The sequence below is a fragment of the Vulpes vulpes genome, chromosome 16, assembly GCF_048418805.1.
Source record: "Vulpes vulpes isolate BD-2025 chromosome 16, VulVul3, whole genome shotgun sequence".
NCBI classification, from domain to species: domain Eukaryota; kingdom Metazoa; phylum Chordata; class Mammalia; order Carnivora; family Canidae; genus Vulpes; species Vulpes vulpes.
The window spans coordinates 54,989,104-55,009,342 of NC_132795.1; the positions used below are offsets into that span (position 1 = coordinate 54,989,104).

General features: G+C 40.1%; 1 protein-coding gene across 4 annotated transcripts in view; it reads left to right on the forward strand.

Annotated features, from left to right (window-relative positions):
- The window catches only part of MRTFA (myocardin related transcription factor A), a 195,563-nt gene that overhangs the window by 139,904 nt on the left and 35,420 nt on the right, over positions 1–20,239 (forward strand). For all 4 annotated transcript variants that reach the window (XM_072741232.1, XM_026017305.2, XM_026017303.2 and 1 more), the window contains one exon: positions 15,057–15,122. In XM_072741232.1, coding sequence (XP_072597333.1) covers positions 15,116–15,122 — 7 coding nt within the window. In that variant the 5' untranslated portion in view covers positions 15,057–15,115. The remainder of the gene's footprint in view (positions 1–15,056; positions 15,123–20,239) is intronic.

The following is a 20,239-nucleotide window of genomic DNA, read 5'->3' on the forward strand; positions in this document are numbered from 1 at the left end:
GGCCAAAGGCAGGTGCTAAACCGCTGGGCCACCCAGGGATCCCTTATCAGTGGTATTAATAATTAAGCTTTCCTCACAATTGTCTTGAATTAGATTCAGAATATGACACTGGTCCAGGAGATTGGTGAGATTCTTACTGGGAAGAAACTTGGTACATCTGAGAAATACTGGCCAAGGCGTTACGTGTCAGAGATTAATTCCTTGAGGGCTGAAAGCCTTTTTGTGGTAGGCAGCTAGTGCTCCAGCCTTGAGCTGATAGTCAAGACCTGAAGTTCTTGGTTTGATCTTGCAAATGTGAGTTTGGCTAAATTGCTCTAAGCTTGGCAAACCAATTTCTTTCATAGTATCATGAGTATAATGTCTACCATCCTACTCATAGAGTCAAATAAGATCATATGTGTGAAAGCTTTGTAAAGTATTACATATTATTTTTATTAGTAATTTTTTATTATATTTATTTTTCTTATGTCCTACGATGTTATGTAGTAAGTGGTTATAAATATTTATGACATCCCTTTTATATTTTATATTTAATATACTCTGTTAAAGGTTGATGAGAGATATATTAGTACAATTGTTCCCATCAAGGCTGTGCACACTGAAAAGTGATAATAGTCAACACAGTTTGGTTGATACATATCCTGTTCTTTGGTGTTATGCAGCCTTAAAATGAACTGTATGTGAGATATGTGGGTAAATGTGTGTGTGTAAACTAAATATCTATATAAACTCTTTTTTAGTCTCCTCTCTAGTGGGTTTATTTTTGTAGGTTTCCTACCCTTCCTAATATTAACTTAAAATATTCAGAATAAGCCATTGTGTTTTTTTGAAAATCATGTTCAAATACAGTTAGCTAGCCAAAACTGGTGTAGTTTGGAAATATGCAGAGGCATATTTTCCTGCCAGGTTTGTGGGTTAGAAAAGAAGCCATTCTAGAAGAGGGTAATGTAGTGGTTTCTTTCGTTGAGAACAGCCATCAGCCTGGAGCCTTCTCTAGTAAATCATTAGATGCATCAAATAAAATGTTCGGCTGAAGTTCATGCAATCCCACAGTTACCAAACACTCTTGCCAAAGAGAGTTGCAATCATAATATCTGCAATCGAATCATTTCCTGTTTGGGCTTGCAGGTGGGGAACTTTCTGAAACTGCAGTCAGTCCTGTGAGATTAGTTATGAAGAAGATGCCTTGGTGGGAGAGGCTTTGATAGTAAATGACAGCCTAGCAAGTGTGAAGTTGGAGAGGATACCCCAGGAACCTACAACTAACCAGACTAAGGTATAGAGATCAGTATATGCAAGCCCACTCCATGGAGTGATCTGAATAAAGCTCCTGTAGGGCATTCAGATATGTGCTGAACACACTCGGGCAGTGAGCCAGGCAGATGGCACATTCCTGTACTGACCTTCGGAGGCCTGGCAGATTACAAAGCTAGCATTGGAGGCGTGGTTGTGCTCTGGCACGAACAGCCCCGACAGCCTGCATTTCGTCTAGCATTTGGTCCTCCCAGTTGAAGGGATGACTTGGACTAAGGGAGTCCACTTAGGTACTGGCATACATTTTCATACCCCTGCCCCTCTTGGAGTTGATTTTTACTGTGAGCACAGCCTCAGAAGTGACTCATATCCTAAGAGATTCCTCCAGACTGGGGATGACCCAGGGTTAGCCTTTGAGATGCCACGATTCCTCTTTTCCCCACCCCCACCCATCTATTTCCCACCCCCACCTGTCTTCATTGATTCACATTTATAGGTTTGACGAAGCCTTCCATATGAGAATAGGTAGAGGCTAGGCAATTTAAGCCAGTCACCTGTCCCTTCTTTGGCTTCAGTGCCTCCCTTTGGTTGTGTAAAGGAAATTTGGGTATGATATACTTCACCTTAACCCCCTCCCTTTCCTGTTGCCCTTTTGATTTTTTTAATCTGATACTGAGCCTCTCCTCCCCCCACTCACACCAATGGAGTCTCCTAAGCTATTTCTGTCGGTTTAATGATCCCCAGCTGTTGCTGTAGTTCTGGCTGTTTTCATGCCTTGATGAGGCATAAGAGCCAGAGAAAGAGGGGTCTTGCTTGTGTATTACACAGAGTGTCAGACAAACGTAATGCATTTTTTTCAAAACTAAGGGGAAGCTTCTTAAAGACGGATGTTGATACTGGGATAATTTGAAAATGCAGGAGGAGGGAAACTACATGCTAGTATCTGGGACATTTTAAAAATAAGTGTTCTGCTGATAGGTGTGGCACCTTCTGCATCCCTCAAAGTTATGCTAGAAAAATGTGGTATGTGGTAACTAGGTAAACTGTTTCATTGCTCTGCATTCAGCCTCCATTTTAGCTTTGGAGCTGTAATGTCCCCTTCACCCATGATGTGTGTTGAAGGAGCCAAACATCTACATGAAAAGGAGGAATATGCGATAGGAAAATATCGAAGTCATTCCTGCCAAAAAGGCATTGATTTCAGTTCTGCTTTAACTTAATGCAGGTTTGTTTTGTAAAATTTTGTGCAAAAACCTGCAGTAATGAAATGTTCCACTTGCAAATTTGACCACACAAACTTCAGGAAATACAGAGTTGCAGTTCTTCAAACAACATGGACTCCCTTACAGTTACATGTACATTTACTTCTGAGATGTCTCTGCTAAATCTGGAGAATGGAGAGTAGGGCCTTCCTAGTTAAATTGGCTACTGTATTTTAACAGACTGACTTTTCCTTTATGTATTTGATCTTGAGAATTGTAACTCTTACAGCAATTTTAGCTGATAGACTTAGAGTTTTCATATTTCATATGCTGCATGAAATTTAATTTTCCCTTTTTTTGCCTTTCCATCTTCTACAGCGAAGAAAAATTTTGCTGTAGCTTTTACAAAAAAATAAAAAGTTTTTAAAAAGATTTTATTAGAGAGAGAGAGAGAGCGAGAGAGCGCACGCACAAGCAGGGAGAGGGAGAGGCTGGCTCCCCCCTGAGCAGGCAGGGAGTCTACCCTGAGGCTTGATCCCAGCCTGGGATCATGACCTGAACCAAAGGTAGCCACCTAACCAAATGAGTCACCCAGGCACCAAAATTAATTTTCAAAATATTCCTTTAATTTTTTTGAGACAAACATACAATTTTACATCCCTTGGGGTTAAAGGGGAGAAACTATTGTTTTTTCCTTTAAATACCCAGAGAAAGTTTACACATAAATATTTGAAGAACTTGCAGATTTTGTATGTGTGTATTTTTAGCACATTTGATCAATTTTCTCATTTATAATCACTTCTCTGTTTCCTAATCCTTGTCCTAGAGAAGAATTGTTTTCATTTTAAAAATTATTTTAGAGGCACCTGAGTGGCTCAGTCAACTGGTTAAGTGTCTGATTCTTGATCTCATATCAGATCACAGTCTCAGGGTTGTGAGTTCAAGCCCTGCATTAGTCTCCAAACTGGATGTGCAGCCTCCTTAAAAACCAACCACACATTTTTGTCTCAAAATTAATTACTACAAACACTGAAAGTTAATTTCAAAAATATGAAGAGGCTAAATAGGATAAGCCTATGGGAAGAGATAGAAAAAAACTAACTTTCTAAGTATTTACTTATAGGCCTCCCTCGTTATTTCAGTCATGAGTATTCTACATGCTATATTTTTCAAGTCCACATTATTATTAAAGATTTAGAAAGAGTAAGTACTCTAATACAGTTTTAAGGGAAAGAATTTTTGTCACTTCTGGCTTGCTGTAGAATACCCCGTTCCAGGTTTTGAATCTGTTCACCTGTCACCTACGCTCAACAAAGTTGAGTGCAAAATGTCAGCACCAGTAATACCAGCAGGGAATATCAAGTGAGATTCAAGGCTGCCCACATTTCCTGGGTGAACGTGCAGAACTAATGCGGCAGGGAAAACACTGTTCCGGGTGCCTTTAACTTTGGAAGTGTTTGTTCAGATGGTCCTGCCAGTCTAAAGCACATTCCCAGTGTATCTCCACCCCATTCAGATGCCTGGTACAAGTACATGCTATGCTCAGATCTTATATGATGGAGTTAGTTGTTAGAGCATTGCCTTGTAGGTGCTCAGGAAAGAGACTGATGACATTGACATAGCTGTCAATTGAGATCTGCCCGCTGCAATTAAAGAAGGACATTACTTCAAGGGGGAGATGAACAGCTACCCAAAATGAAATGGGTGAGCCCCAGATTTTGAGGATATGGGAAAAAGTTTGATTTATTTATGCATAATTATTAATATTTTTGTTACGACTGGCATTAAATGTGATGTAGCAGAAAAAGCATAGGCTTTGATATCAGGCCGACCTGTGTGTGAACTCTGGCTCTACCTCTTACTAATTGTGCAGCCAGTTACTTAACCTCTTTGAACTGTTGTTTCTTCATCTATAAAATGGAGGTAATATATACTTCAAATAACTGTTGAGATGAAATGAGTCACTGTAGTGGTACATCTAGCCAAGTGACTGCTAAGGTAGGAGTTCAACATATTAGATTCCTCATCTTTTGTATCTTAGTTTCCTTCTCAAGACAGGCCTTTTCTCACCTCAGTTGCCTTTGTGCTTGCTCTTTATTTCTGCTGCCTGAAACATTCTTTCTACAGATCTTTTCATGGTTTATCTTATTATTTAGGTTTCTGTATAAGAGTCATCTGTCTTGGGATCCCTGGGTGGTGCAGCGGTTTAGCGCCTGCCTTTGGCCCAGGGCGCGATCCTGGAGACGGGGGATCGAATCCCACGTCGGGCTCCAGGTGCATGGAGCCTGCTTCTCCCTCTCCCTCTGCCTATGTCTCTGCCTCTCTTTCTCTGTGTGTGACTATCATAAATAAATAAAAATTTAAAAAAATAAAATAACTTAAATCTTAAAAAAAAAAAAGAGTCATCTGTCTTTTCAGAAGGGCCTTCCCTAAGTACTCTGTGTAAAATTACCACCCTCAGTCACTCTCTGTTCTTTTATTCTGCTGTATTTTTCTTCACATAATGTACCATTGGAAATTACAACATAAATAACTCAATATGTTTCTCCCACCAGAACATATGCTCTGTGAAGACAAGGGCCTCATCTCTCCATTTTACTGCTGTATCATTTAGAATAGTGCCTAGCATATAGTAGGCATAATAAATATTCTGTGAATGAATGAACTCAGAATCTCTCTAATACCAGGGAAAAACCCCTGGCAGAATGCAGGAATGAAGTTGTAGCAGGAAGCAGGTGCCCTCTGCTTTTCAGTGTGGATGTTTCTACATTGAGAGCCAATTGGGAAGTAGGCTGGTGAAGTTCTTCTGTATCCTTAGCCTCCTGTCTCTGGGAGGAGCCCCTTTGAATCACCTTTACATGTGGCCACTGTTAATCCTGTTAGTCTCTATTCCTTTTAGAATTTTAACATAAGAAGGCTTTTAGATTCTAGAGTTCTGAAATGCCCTGTACTATTCACTGAAATCACCTGGATTTTCCCTATTAGTAAGTAGATCATTTTTTTTCCAGACACATCATGCAGAAAGCACTATTAATAGTGCCATTTTTGAACACGAGGAACTGATCTGTTTTATGAAGGAAGAGAAACACAACATTTAATAGTGGCTAAGGGCTCTGGCTGTAGATCAAAATCGAGCTGGGTGACCTTAAGCAAGTTGCTTAATATGTTTTATGCTCAATTTCCTGAGCTACAAAATAGTATCATAATAGAACCTTCCATATAGCTTTGTTTTAAGAATTGAATAAGATGGGGTGCTTGGGTGGCTCAGGTAAATGACCTTGATTTCAGCTCAGGTCACGATCTTAGGGTTGTGAGATTGAGCCTGAGTCAGGCTCCTAGCTGGGCACGGGGCCTGCTTAAGAGTCTCTTTCTTCCTCTTCCTCTGCCCCTCCTCCAATCCCTCTCTTAAGAAGAAAGGATTTAATAAGATGGCACATGCATGTTTTCACCATTTTATTATTTCACAATGCAAAGACCTTTTATTTTACATGTTTCAGTGACTCAAGTTAGATTTTTGTAAGCTTATCCTTTGTAGATACGTGTTAGGGTAGATATATGAGTAACCCAGATTTGCCACTCCAGGAAGATACCTCAGAATCTCTGAGAGTATTCAGGTTAAATAGATAATATTGATCTTTTTTTTTTTTATATTACCTCTGATATCTAAAACAGAAATAATTTAACTCATGTTTATACAATATATACAGAGAGAGAATTTTATAGGATTGTGAAAAGGTTGAATGATTGAGATTGAGTATATTGATAAAAGCAATCAAATTTGAAATCTCATTATAGGTACTTGTGTTATTTTATTTTATTTTATTTTTTTAAGATTTATTTCAGAGTTAGTATAAGCAAGTGTGCAAGTGGGGGGAAGAGCAGAGGGAGAGGGGAAGCAGACTCTCCACTGAGCAGGGAGCCCAAAGCAGGGTTCTCTCTCACAACCCTGAGATCATGACCTGAGCCGAAGTCAGACACTTAACCAACTGAGCCACCCAGGTGCTCCTCGCATGTGTGATGTGTGATTTTAAACAGAGCTGGGGACTTCTCTCTTCTTCAGCATTACATTGTGGTTCATTGTATTTTGTTTATACCACAAATCATTTTATATTTTGAATTTATCAGAAAGCCCAATATTCTTCATAATTAATTATTCATTTATAAGAATTAATCAGTAATTCTGTCCACTAGATGGTAACATTTCAGTTTGAAAAACCTGACCCTTAATATGTTTTAGTAATTGATTTATAAATCTAAGGGTAGCTTAGAATTTCAGGAGCATGCTTCGAACACTCATCATATATTTAATTTTATTAATGAATGGGTACTGATCTCTCTGCCTTTCTCAGGGTCTTACCCCTTTAGACATACCAGATTGAATAGAGTCTGGAAATAGAGGGTACTTTTTCACTGCCAGAACTGCCTTCGGAAAGGAGACACTTCCCTCCCCTCCTTTCCCCTCCTCCCTTCCTCCTTTCCTACCCTTCCCTCTTCTTCCCCCTCCCTGCTGCTCCCTTCTGATTCCCTCTGCCCCAGAACAACATGGAATATGATTTTAAGAAAGGATGTTTTGATATAAGGCCCTTTTATTTTGCAAAATAAAACATGTCGTTGGAGGTATGGTACCAGTTTATTAGCAGTACCTAGTCCTGTCCTAGAGAAAAGCTACCTGAGATAAAGATTCATATTCCAGTGAAACATGTATTTTCCATGTTACAGTTTTACAAAGCACTTTTCACATACGTTGTGGGTTGTTTTTGTTTTTAGCTCAAAGTGCAGGAATTATTTTTACCAATTGCATAATAGTGGGAAAATTGAGGCTAAAAGAAGTTAAGTGACTTGATTAAGAAGCAGCAGAGCCAGGACTAGAATTTGTATTTTCCAATTCTTTCTCTGTCCTTTAAGAGGTCAGTTCTACAAGTGTATTGAATTCACTAGGAACTTACAAAATATTCATATAACGAACCCAATATGCATCACTTGCCTCATTCCCCAGAAATTATAGTTAGGTTGACAGTAAACCCTTTCTAGTTAAGGGTAGAGCTAATTATAGAATACACTTGGGCCTTAAAACTGCTGCTGTTTATATTAAAAGCACAAGCCAGAAACACGGTTTTGGGGTGGTGTATACTGTGCTAACCCATTCAGGCTGGTTTCCCAAGTTGAGGGAAGAAAATTAATCATGAAAGAGTCTAGAGAAACTTGGAGTTTAGAAAGTTGGAGGAAATCTACATAAAGTGCAGGAGAAGAAAATAGTCCCAGGGATGCTGTAGGATAGAATAGGGACTGAGAACCAGAATGCAGAAGAGGTGTTGGGAAGGTGTAAGGGAGTGCAGACGCCTCACTTCCTTTTTATATCTATCTGGTCTCTATCAGGAAAGACTTGTGGAAAATTATAATAGATAGGGACCCAAAAGAACATACTACTTTTTGGGAGTAACGTCAAGAAATTACTTGAAACTTTAGTACAAACTTATCAAGAGGATAAAAAATTTTAAGGCCCTGTTTGTGTGTTCACTGTTCTTACCCCATGTAGGAAAGATCTTGTTTTTCTGTGACTTCCAGTGTTGGATACTAACACCTTCTCACTGTCATAGCACCTGAAAATATCTGTATCTATGTATATCTATTTGGATTTTTATTATTTTTAGGAAATCAGCATTTCTTTTTATTATTTATGCAGACATATGTATATCACACATATTGGCAGAGACCCTTAATATAGTAGGATATATATATATATAGCTAATGTGTATTAGCTAAGTTGCATTTTCCTATGACTTTTTAACTAAAAGTCTGCATTATAGACATCAAGTCTTCCTTATAGCATTATAATTACTCATTTTCAGTATTTCTTTCTCATTAGATATAAGAATTCCATGAGAGGGCAGCCTGGGTGGCTCAGCGGTTTAGTGCCACCTTCAGCCCAGGGCCTGATCCTGGAGACCTGGGATGGAGTCCCATGTCGGGTTCCCTGCATGGAGCCTGCTTCTCCCTCTGCCTGTGTCTCTGCCTTTCTCTCTCTCTCTCTGTCTCTCCTGAATAAATAAAATCTTTAAAAAAAGAAAAAAAATTCCATGAGAATGAGAACCATGTCTTATTCACATATGTAGTACCTAGTACTCTAGTACCAAACCTTGACTTGGATGAATTGAATAATGGGAATAGTTTAACTCCTTAGTTGAGATGTGGTGTCTGAGTATTTCTTTGAAAATACTCTTCACTATTACAAGTATTTATTTGATGTTTGTTTTCCTCCATGAAAGTGTAAACTCCACCGGAGGCAGTAACTTTGGTCATTGCTTTATCCCCAGTAGCAGGCAAAGATCTGGCATATATAGTAGAGCCTCATATTTCTCGAATGAATGCCTAAGGAGAGTTTTGACAAGAAACTAGAGAAGAACTGAGGAAGGCATGAATATTGAGATGAATTGATATGCTTACCAACTAGTATGTGAACTGTAGAGCAACTAAGCAAATAAGCATAAAGTGAATAAATGAAACTGTGTGCCTTAGCTTACCTATTTAAATATAGTTTACTCCGAGGTCTGTTTTTTTAAGGACTTTTAGTAGCTTAAACAAGTGACTATATATAGTAGTAAGGAAGAAGTATGAAAAGTTAGTTATTACAGAACATATAAAGGAGAAACTATGAATTCCAAGGTCTGACCTCTCATACCCTTCATTGTTTTCTTGTAAAACATTAATCGCAACTTATACTTATTTATATGTAATTTGCTGTTTGCCCACTGGATCAAAAACTTTAAGGGAGCAGAGACCACAGGTATATCCAACACCTAGCACAGGGCTCGACACATGTTAGTTGTATAGTAAACATTTGTTAGATTGAATAGAAAACCATCCCCCTATCCCAACTCTCAATCTGTATTTTGGTGGTGATGCTGTAGACTAACCCAGGCAGCAGAGCATGTAGGGTAATACCCTCTTTTGGGAACACCCTTCACCTACTTTTAACCGTATATGTTAAGGACGAAACTAGTCAGTATTCAGGGACTAGCCTTTGGTTTTATTTATTTATTTATTTATTTTTAAAATAGATTTTATTTACTTATTCATGAGAGAGAGAGAGAGAGATAGAGACACACCCAAGCCTTTGGTTTTAAATAATAGGTGTCGTGGTTTTATAATTTGGGTGTCACTAAATGATTTTTTAAGCATATAGGATAAACTGAAGTATAAAATACATCAATAAAATAGGTCTAATTCACTGCTACAAAGATGAGTATTTGAATTATTAGCATGCTTAAGCTTCACCTACTCTGTTCCTTCTCTGATCTTCCCAGTGAAACAGATTTTCCAGTTTGAAAGTAGATGTAATGGTGTCTGTTGCTGAATAAAATTGTATTTGCTTATTTATTCTTGGACTGGTACCTAAAGGTTATTGAGGAGAAAACAATGAACCAGTTATTAGGAGATCAGGCTTAAGAAATGCCCTTGCCATTAGAATCTTCCTTGAAAGAGGTCTTAGTGAACAAAGGATGATGTCAAGGGAGGGTTTTTGTTCTTTTGCTATCATTCCCCTACTAATTTCCTTCCCATTCTTTTTTACTTCCCTCATAAATACTTCATCTCCCCACTCTAGAAGCCTTTGTGGAATCAGTAATGGATAAATATGAATAAGGTGAGAACAGCCTGTCAAGCTGCACATCTCCCTCCCCAGTGAAATCCAGGTCCCTTGACCAGTGGAAGCCACAGAGCTGGGCTTGAGGACACATCACTTATTTTTTGCTTTTCTTTCTGATTCTGGTTGATGTTTGTTTGATGTGTCCATTTCTTCAGCATTACCCCTTGAATGTCATCAACATACTTCCCTGGTCTTTACAGGGCAGAAATATCTTTTGCTTTGATTTCCCAAGAAGCCAGTTATTCAGACCTTTGTTTGAAACAGGTGGAAAACTTGATTAATTCTGTGGGGAGTGGAGAACCTAGGGTTCCCTACTTTATGATTTGGTTTCTTTTTATTCCAATCCTTTTCTGGCAGGCAACTCAGTAGATTCACCATCCATCAGCTTTAAAGACATCTGTTCATCTATATATAGGCTGCTTACACAGACCCATTTAGAAACAGATGATATATTAAATTTGTGGAATAAATAACAGTGAAAGCATAAAGACTTGTGCATGTACACAAATAGGTATTTTTGTTTAGTTTTTATCCTCTTGGGGAGTGGAGAGGAAATCTAAATGGCGATGTATAATGAATAGAGAGATTTTGTCAAATTTCTACTCTTTTGAATCTCCTTGGTCTAGCACCGTCTGTAAGTATAACCATTTGAACTCATGTCAGGTATTTCTTGGTGAGGGTGGATGTGCATTAAATGTATGGCCTTTGAAACGTACTTCTGATTTGGGTACCTTCTGCAGTGAGTGCAGCACATATGGCCCTTATGCTATTTACTGCAAGTGAGTTATTAAATGGCTGCTTCTAAAATGAATAATCCTTGGGGTGCTTGGGTGGCTCAATCGGTTAAGCATTTGAACTTGATCTCAACCCAGGTCTTGATCTCAGAGATATGAATTCAGGCCCCGAGTTGGGCTCCATGCTGGACATGGAGCCTACTTAAATAAAATAAAATAAAGAATCCCTGAAGTCTGGAAACATAAAGGCATTTTATTTAGTGTGCTTAGTCAGAATTTAGAGGAATTAAGATAGACTAAGAAAGGGGAAATTCATGTAAATACCTTTATCTTTGTAGTTGGAAGTTTTAGAAGAAGGACCCTTGTATCTGTACACAGCCAAACAGATCAATACTAAAGTAAAATGATGTAGAGGCTGACAACTATAATTTGGAGTTTACTGGTCTTTTTTCTTTTCCTCTTTATAAACATTGTTTGAGTTAGCAGGAGAGGCCTTTGCAGTGTATAAAAAACAGTAACATATCTGTAGTCAGGTTGTAGCAATACCTGAGATACTACTGATAAAGGGTGAATTCTATTATGTGAATAGGGAAGTTGGTCAGATTTCAGATAAGCACGGAGCCTGGAGTTCACTGCTGAGAGGGAACAGGATGGAATTTTTAGATAACTGAACTTTAATTTCATTTAGTTTTACAGATGGAAAGATTTATTAGATAAACCTTTCTCTTTGAGTTAGATCTGTTGAAAACAAAAGCTAAATCAGCCTTTCCTGTGTTCTCCATAAAAAACCTTGAATCCTAGACTTAAATGTTTGCTCTCATGAGGCAATAAGTTTTTTAGTCAAGAAGTTTGCATTATATCCCTTATGGCCCTATCTGTAGATGGGTTTTTTTTTTTAAGGAGTGCTGCTGATTGGTATTTCAAAATTATTTTTGGATAATGGCCAGAGTTTTCATTAGTTATTGTTTCTTTGAAGTGTTCAGACTTACTGAATCATATTTAGATTTCTCTGTTCTTAGAAATCAAATCAATGTGTTATATTTAATCATTCTCTAATGGCTCATCTTAGATGAGCCATTAGAGAATGGCTGGGCTTTAGAAACACTATAAAAGATGACAAATATTTTCTCTTTTTCCTCTTTCTTTCCTCCAAGGAGACGTATGGCGTAGTATTTAGTGCCCTACAGTCTAGAATCACAAAGATCTGGGTATGAAGTCTCATGCCAGCACTTTTGAACTGTGTGACCCAAGGCAAAATTTTAAAGGTCTACTCCTTAGTTTCCTTATCTGTAAAATGGAGATAATAATTGTACCATCCTCTTAGCCCCCCTCCCTTTTTTTTAAAGTTAAAAGCATGTCAGTCACTTAAACTAGGCCTGACACACAGCAATGCTCAGTGACTCCTAGCTGTTAATTATTTGCATTTTAATATTATAATCTGTGGTTCTAATTTACCTGAAATCAGATTCCTAGATTAGTTTAAATTTATTTTACTGATGTATCATTCAAACTCTTTTGACCCTGGCCTAAACTATATCCCTTTTCACCAGAGAACCAGCCCAGGTGGTCACATTCCAAGCTTCTTGTCTTAGCAGCATAGGCTCCAGAAGACCCTGAAGAAGCAGAGAAGTAAGGAACCCACATTCTAGAATCAGAATGTTTGGGTTCAATTCTGTTGTGCCTCTTATTAGTGGGATAATCTTAGGAAAATTACTGAATCACTCTGTGCCTTATTTTTCTACCTGTAAAATGGGAATAGTAAGGCCCATGTCTTTACATAGGAGTGTTACATAGATTAATTAGTGGCACCTGGGTGGCTCAGTGGTTGAGCATCTGCCTTTGGCTCAGGTCATGATCTCAGAGTCCTGGGATCGAGTCCCACATCAGGCTCCCTGCAGGGAACCTACTTCTCCCTCTGCCTGTGTCTCTGCCTCTCTCTCTATGTCTCTCATGAATAAACAAATAAAATCTTAAAAAAAAAAAAGATGAAATGAGTTAAAACATGAACGTACATAGAACAATGTCTGGCACCAAGCACATCAATAAATGTTAGCCACTAGTGTGGCTGTTGTTTTATCCATTTATTCTGTAAGGCTTTACTTTTAAGTGTTAATTTGTAAAAAATAATAGTAATAGTTATGATCTCCTGATAAGATCTCTCAGACTGTATGTATTATCATTTTAAGATACAGTTCAATTCAAGAAACAATTATTTTTTTAAAGATTTTATTTATTTATTCATGAGGGACACACAGAGAGAGAGAGACAGAGACAGAGACACAGGCAGAGGGAGAAGCAGGCTCCATGCAGGGAGCCTGATGCGGGACTCGATCCTGGGACTCCAGGATCATACCCCAGGCAGAAGGCAGGTACTAAACCGCTGAGCCACCCAGGGATCCCCTCAAGAAACAATTATTAAATGCTTACTGTGTATTGAGTGCTATGCAGGGCACATATTAATAAGATACATTCTCTGCCTTTCAGGAGTTTATAAATTGGTAAGAGAGATGTGTTATATTCAAGGGGTAACTATTACACAGGGCAAAATATTACTATACTTTTTATAACAAATAACAGGTAGCTCACAGGAGATCTAGAGTGATTCTTCATGCTTAGGAGCCCGGAAGGTCAGTTGAAAAGGGTAGGCATTTCCAAGTGAAGTGAATGAACGGTTGGGCCAGCACATGGTACTTGAGGGAGAGTAATTGGACAGCCTTAATTGGGGCATTTACTATGGGAGAGGTACGCTATAAGTAAGGTGCAAGACAGGGAGCTGCCTATGGAACGTGGCAAAACTGTGGCGCCAGGAACTTGGTAAGTGGAGGAACGTTGAGGTTGGCTCAACAACTTTAATACTGGGTTGGGGGGTGGATTGCAGATCATGATTCTATTTTTTTAAAGAGATAAGGATGGAAAGTAGGTTAGGTTTTTGGGAGAAAGACTGGTTCTGCTTTGGACCTGCTGAATTCGAGATGTAGCCAGGAGCCTAGTTATGGTTCTGCCATTCTTCTTGGAGACTTTCTTTTTTTTTTTTTTTAATATTTTCATTTATTTATTTATTTATGAGAGACACAGAGAGAGAGTCAGAGACACAGGCAGAGGGAGAAGCAGGCTCCATGCAGGGAGCCCGATGTGGGACTCCAGGATCACGCCTCTGGCCGAAGGTGGCGCTAAACCTCTAAGCCACCTGGGCTGCCCTCTCGGAGACCTTCTTAAAAACTGCTCTATAAAGGGAAAAGGCAGATAGTTACGGTAATATGATTCTTAATAGATGCAGGTCTCTCTCTCTCTCTCTCTCTCTCTCTCTCTCTCTCTCTCTCTCTCTCAGATGTGACTTGATTGAAGGCTTATCAGGCGAGGGGACTTTCCTTGGCTCCTCTCTTTCTCTGAGCTTTTTCTCACCTAGTTTCTGAATGCAGGCCATTCTGCATGGTGGGCCATGGTGATGCCCTTTACGTTTCATTGGCATTTGAAATAGAGATCATTGACTTTTAACTTCACAAAAATTTCTATTGAGTGTTTCATTAGGCAGTATTGGCAGAGTGGAAATGGGAGAAATCCTCGTCGCCCTCTCCTATCCCAGATGCACTTTGACTCGGGTAGCTTGGTGATTTCGCCTCAACAGTAAAAAGCTCTAACTGAACAGTAAGAGGAAGAAAAGAGTTCTGTTGATCGTAAAATGTTTTCTGGTCTAGAGAAATACATTGCGTGGTGAAAATAGGTGTAATTTTTAGATACAAAAGAAAAGATTTTACAAATAACCAGTACTTTCTGATTAATGTGAACACTCTATCATTCAGCACTCATGATGGTAAACACTTGCTGCCAGGAAGACAGTGTAGAATATCTAGAAAGCTTTTCCTACTGGGTGTTGGTCCTTATTATATTTCCTCTGAGTTAAGAATTTATTATGTTTTTTTAGTCTTAGGAGGAGGATACAGTGTTGTAGGAGGTTTTGAGCAAGAGGCAAGACTTTGGTACTTTGTGGATTGTTATCGCCCTGCAAGACCCTTCGCAACTTCCTCTCGCCGCCCACAGCAGAATACGGAAACCCTGCTGTATCAGGCCACTTCTGCAATTACACACAGTCACAATTAAAGGGATCCTTCTTTCACACTACACCCTTCTGTTCTGAGACTTTCTTTGCATTTGAAAATGTGTCTTTTGTGGTGGAATGCCCAACTGAGTCTCCGTCTCTCCTCTCTCTTTGCCACCCTGCAGTGCTGCAGTTGAAGCTCCAGCAGCGCCGGACTCGAGAAGAATTGGTGAGCCAAGGGATCATGCCGCGTAAGTGCCTTTCTCTCTCAGCATTTGCTAGAGCTGCGTTTTCAGCATGGCGTGTGTGTCTAGTATGCCGTGGGAAGCATCTAACAGAAAATCAGGGCGACAAGTTTCATTTATCACTCTCTCTCTTGTGCTTCTCCAAGTTCAAGGACTTTTGATCACTAATGGCTAAGATAACTGCTCCTATTAAGTTCAGTGAAACAAACAGTGTTGGTTTGAACAGTGCTGTTGAACCATCCTGCACTTTTGAATGGCACCTTTCAGGGCTTTCTACTCCCTGTTACACTCACTTCCCTTTATAGAAGGAGCAGACCTTGAGCTGGGGTATTGTGAGAAAGCACCCACTTCTTGCATGTGTTTTGCCTTCTTGTTCAGGTTCTTGGGAAGAGAAAACCCTTTCCTACCTGGTATTTTGAATCAAACTGCAGTTTTATTTAGAGTGAGTCTCAGATACCCTATAGCTGGCATGGGTGTGAGTGTGCTGGATGGGGTTATTGCAGAGCTGGGCTTAGTGGGTGCACAACGAAATCACTAGGGGAGAAATGAAACCAACATTGGAATCTATTAGAAGTCAGAACATTTGTTTTTAATATCAACAGCATTATAAACTGAGTGAAAGCTGGAGCCAGCAAGATTTTGCTCTTTTTGACATTTCTTTTTAAGTCATCAGCAAAGAGCTTAAGCTCTCCTTTCCTTTCTTTTCTCGTGTGTTATTGCTACTTGGACACACCCTATGAGGAAAAAAATAGTCACACAACAATTTCTAGCTTTATAGTGAGAGAACTGATGTTTTTTACCTTAACTCAGTGCTGACCTACTGCCACTGTATTTTCTTCATCCTCATCCATTTACTCATTCAGATTATTCCAGAACCTGGTATGTGCCCTTGAAAGGAGAATAGTGATAATAAACAAGGAGACAAATACGTAAACAAGATAATTCAGAGTATGGTCAGTGTTACAAAGTAAATTAACCAGTTAGTGTGTTAACAGGTGATAGGAATGATGGGGTCATTTTGGATAAGATCATCAGGAAAGAAAGGCCTCCCTGAGGAGATATTTGAGCTGAGGTCTGAAGGATGAGGTGGAGCCAGCCATGCAGAAGCAGGCAGAGGGCAAGGGAGAAGGGGAGAAGGGAGAGTAAGTGTAAGGGCCTAGTGCAGGTTAGAGCCTGACGATGTTTGAAAACATCGAGGAAGCTAGTGTGGCCGGGACCTGGTGACTGAAGGTTGGGCTATAATGAGGGCCTGTCAACTACACAGAAGAGGTGGACTTTATTGTAGGTACAACGGGAAGTCATTGGAAGCCTTTTAAGCAAGTGAGGATGGAGTTTGATTCATGTCATGGTAATGGCAGATCCATTTCTAAGAGCTAGAACCAAATAGCAGATGGGAGGAATCTGAGGTCTGTTTCTATCCTAAGTATCAGCCAAAAATTTAAGTCTCAAATTCAGCTTTTTATTTATTTATTTAATAAGTAATAATTTATTTAACTAACTACCAAACCATTTATCCACTTTATGCTGCAATCTTCTCTGGCTTTCCAGTGAAGGACTTCCCACCACCAACCCTAAAGAGCCAGAGCAGGCTCCTTGTGCAGTGGATCAGTGATGTGGTCGGGTAAGGCACACTTGTGCTTCACAGAACACTCCACATCTGCCTCTCTATAAACTCTTGTGGAGGGACACATCACCCAGAGTCTCATCTCCTTGTCCCTTTCGCCAAGGATGTCATGTGTTTAATGTCTACTTTGTGCCCAGGGGAGTTAGTTCTGGAAAGATTAAAGAAATACCAAGCAAGGTACCTGCCTTCCGGACATTTAACAGTTTATTTGAGTAGCTAAAATTTACCCATACACAAAATAAAGAGCAATCCAACATCCTGTGGAGTGCTGACTAATTACAGTAGTAGTTCTGAGAGTATGCTACCTCTCAAGATCTGTGAGATGTTCAAGGTCTAAAAGCCTTGCAGGGAGGGTGAGTGCCCTGCATTCTCGTGCCTGTTTCTTAGTTGGTACCAGGGACTACTAGAGCTCACTGCTTCATACCATTGAGTATGGTCTCCTTGCTTAACATTTATTGTAGTGTTGTATGTTGTTAAAAAGACAGGTGATGTTTCCGTTATTGGAGTTATCTGCTTATACATTTTCCTCCAACCATATTATGAGCTCCTTGAGAAAGTATCTTATCCAGTGCCTGGCACTGAATGAATGAGTCAAGGCTGCCAAGTTGTAAAGTGTGTGATATGTGTGCGTGTATATGAATGACAGACAGACAGAAACACAACTCTCTTGCGAACTTGTTGGAATTCTGGGCATGGAATTTGGAACAATGCTTCTGTTCTATCAGGAGCCCAGGTTCTAAAAGGTTCTGAATACCTACCTATTTGTATACTCTGCCCTGTTCTCCGTATCTGTGAAGTGAGAATAATTGCTCTTCTTAGAGGAATAGAAATGATCTACTTCTGTGAGAATACTACATCTTCCTCCTACTGAGAGCCACATTCAGCTATGGACACAGTCTTGGTTTTCAGCTTTTCTAGTGAAGGAAGTCGATAACAATCTTGAAGATTCTGAGAGAGAATGTTGATGCCTGGGAATAGTTTCAGGTGTGAAATTCCCTGTTCATCCACATGCCAGGTGATACACAGATAGGGTCCTGCATTTCTCCCCACACACACACACCCTGCACCCTGTGAGTAAATTCTTCTTCCTCATCACAGCCTCATGCTCTCTACGCTTATCCTGTTGTAGGCTCCAATACTCTCAGCCTCCCTGACCTCCCCACTACCTGCCATCCTCCACCAGCCCCCACCTCTCACCTTTCATGCCACAGCTTCCAAAGAAAATAGAGCAGCATTGGAAGCAGCTTGTAAAGTGACCAGCAAGTTGTTGATTATTGGAGATTTGGAGGCCTGAAAAAGTAACATCTGATTTGAAAGCCCTTCTATTCCCATCTTGCCTGAGGAGAAGTTTCTCTAAAGTGTGTTTATATGTAAGCTGGTTGTACAACTGAGGAAGTAGCTAGCAGGAGGGGGGGCAGGGGGCAGGACTAGAGGGGTCATGGCTGTATCCTGCCTCATCATTTCTGTGTTTATATCTTTTATCAAATTCTTCTCATTCCAATCTTATTTATAGCTCTGGGAAGAAAACCCACCCACCTCATCTCCCAGAATACTCCTACACAGTTCCCATGTAGGACTGGCTTTCAGTTCTGACAAAATATCTGTAGGACACCATGTCTTTGGTGACTCCCTTGCCTTCAGGCTTGTTCATATTCTGCATATCATTCAGAGTTGGGATTTGGGACTTTCATAGCTTGCAGGAGATTAAAGACTCTTTCAATCCTACACACCCCTCCCTGCCACTTGATATTCTCTTTTCATGGCATCTAAACTATGGGGTATGGGCAGCCCAGATGGCTCAGTGGTTTAGCACCGCCTTCAATCCAGGGTGTGATCCTGGAGACCTGGGATCGAGTCCCACGTCGGGCTCCCTGCATAGAGCCTGCTTCTCCTTCTGCCTGTGTCTCTGCCTCTCTCTCTGTGTGTCTCTATGAATAAATAAATAAAATCTTTAAAAAAAAATAAACTATGGGGTATGGAAGCTGGTTCCTGATGTGTTTTTAAACAAGGTCATTTGGGATCCCTGGGTGGCGCAGCAGTTTAGCGCCTGCCTTCGGCCCATGGCGCCATCCTGGAGACCCGGGGTCGAATCCCACGTCAGGTTCCCGGTGCATGGAGCCTGCTTCTCCATCTGCCTATGTCTCTGCCTCTCTCTCTCTCTCTCTCTCTCTCTCTCTCTCTCTCTCTCTGTGACTATCATAAATAAATAAAAATTTAAAAAAATAAATAAGGTCATTTCCCAGCGTCTGTCATTCTCCTCATGTAAACATGTGTCTCAAATTTAACACTATATAAACCCTACCAAATACAATGTGCTGGATAGCAAAGGATTATATATTCCAGGCCCTGAGCTTGCTTTTCTTTGTAAAGATTTTATTTATTTATTCATGAGAGACACACAGAGAGAGGAAGAGATACAGGCAGAGGGAGAGGCAGGCTCCCCTAAGGGAGCCTGTTGTGGGACTCGATCCCAGAACTCTGGGATCATGCCCTAAGCTGAAGGCAGTCCCTCAACTGCTGAGCCACCCAGGTGTCCCCCTGAGCTTTCTTTAATAATATCTGAAGCTCTGCACATCTTGAGGGAGAAGAAAGATGGCACAGATAGGAAGCTGGTTAAGTCCAAAGATTAAGACCAGAAATGCTGCTGTATTCAGAATGAAGACTCATAGAAGACATGGGTCATGTGTGGTACACTTTGTTCTCAAACAGAGCTTTCCCCACAGCCTTTCTCTTTGACATTTAAAGGTGTACTAGGTCATAAGGTTTAGGTGAAAATTAAGAAAATGTTCTGGCAGTGAATGCTGCTGGAGAAGAATAACCTTTTAAAGGAAAACATGGAAGTTCTTCTGACCCAGACAAATGAAAAAGAAGTCTCTGTACCCTTTCTGGACCTGAAAGAAGAACCTTTTCTGTCTCTTCCTTCTCAGACTATTTGTTATTGAGAAAAGCCTAGAGTAGCATGTTTCTGCGCTGCAGTTAACCCTCAGTCCGCTCTTTTCTCATGTGCCTGCGGTGGAAAAACCTTGGTACCTTGGCAAGTACATGAAGAAATCATTAGTTTTGTCCTGTAGATTCTCTAAGGACCTTGCTCCACAGCTTGAGTGAGCCTGTCTTTTCACTTTAAATGGCATTTCTGTGCACCCAACTCGTGCCATTGACAACACTTAACCACCAAATGGTTAAAAGAATCCAAAGAGTGTGAGGGCAGCACAGTTCAGAGAGGGCATCCCGTTGCTGTCAATCCAGAAGACTTGCAAACTGCGCAGCCCCTGAGAGTGGCTGAAGCAGGTTGCTAAAAAGTGAACAGGTTGGTCAGCTAGTTTTTACTGGCTTATAGTCTATAAATGGGTCCTGCGTATCTCACATGAAAACTGTAAATAATGGCTTTATGTAATGAGTCCCCACTACTCTTTATTCTTAATAAACTTGGCTGTATCTTGGCTCCAAACCCTTAGCTCTGCAGTTGTTTGATCCCTTTTTTGTGTTTCAGCTGTCCGTG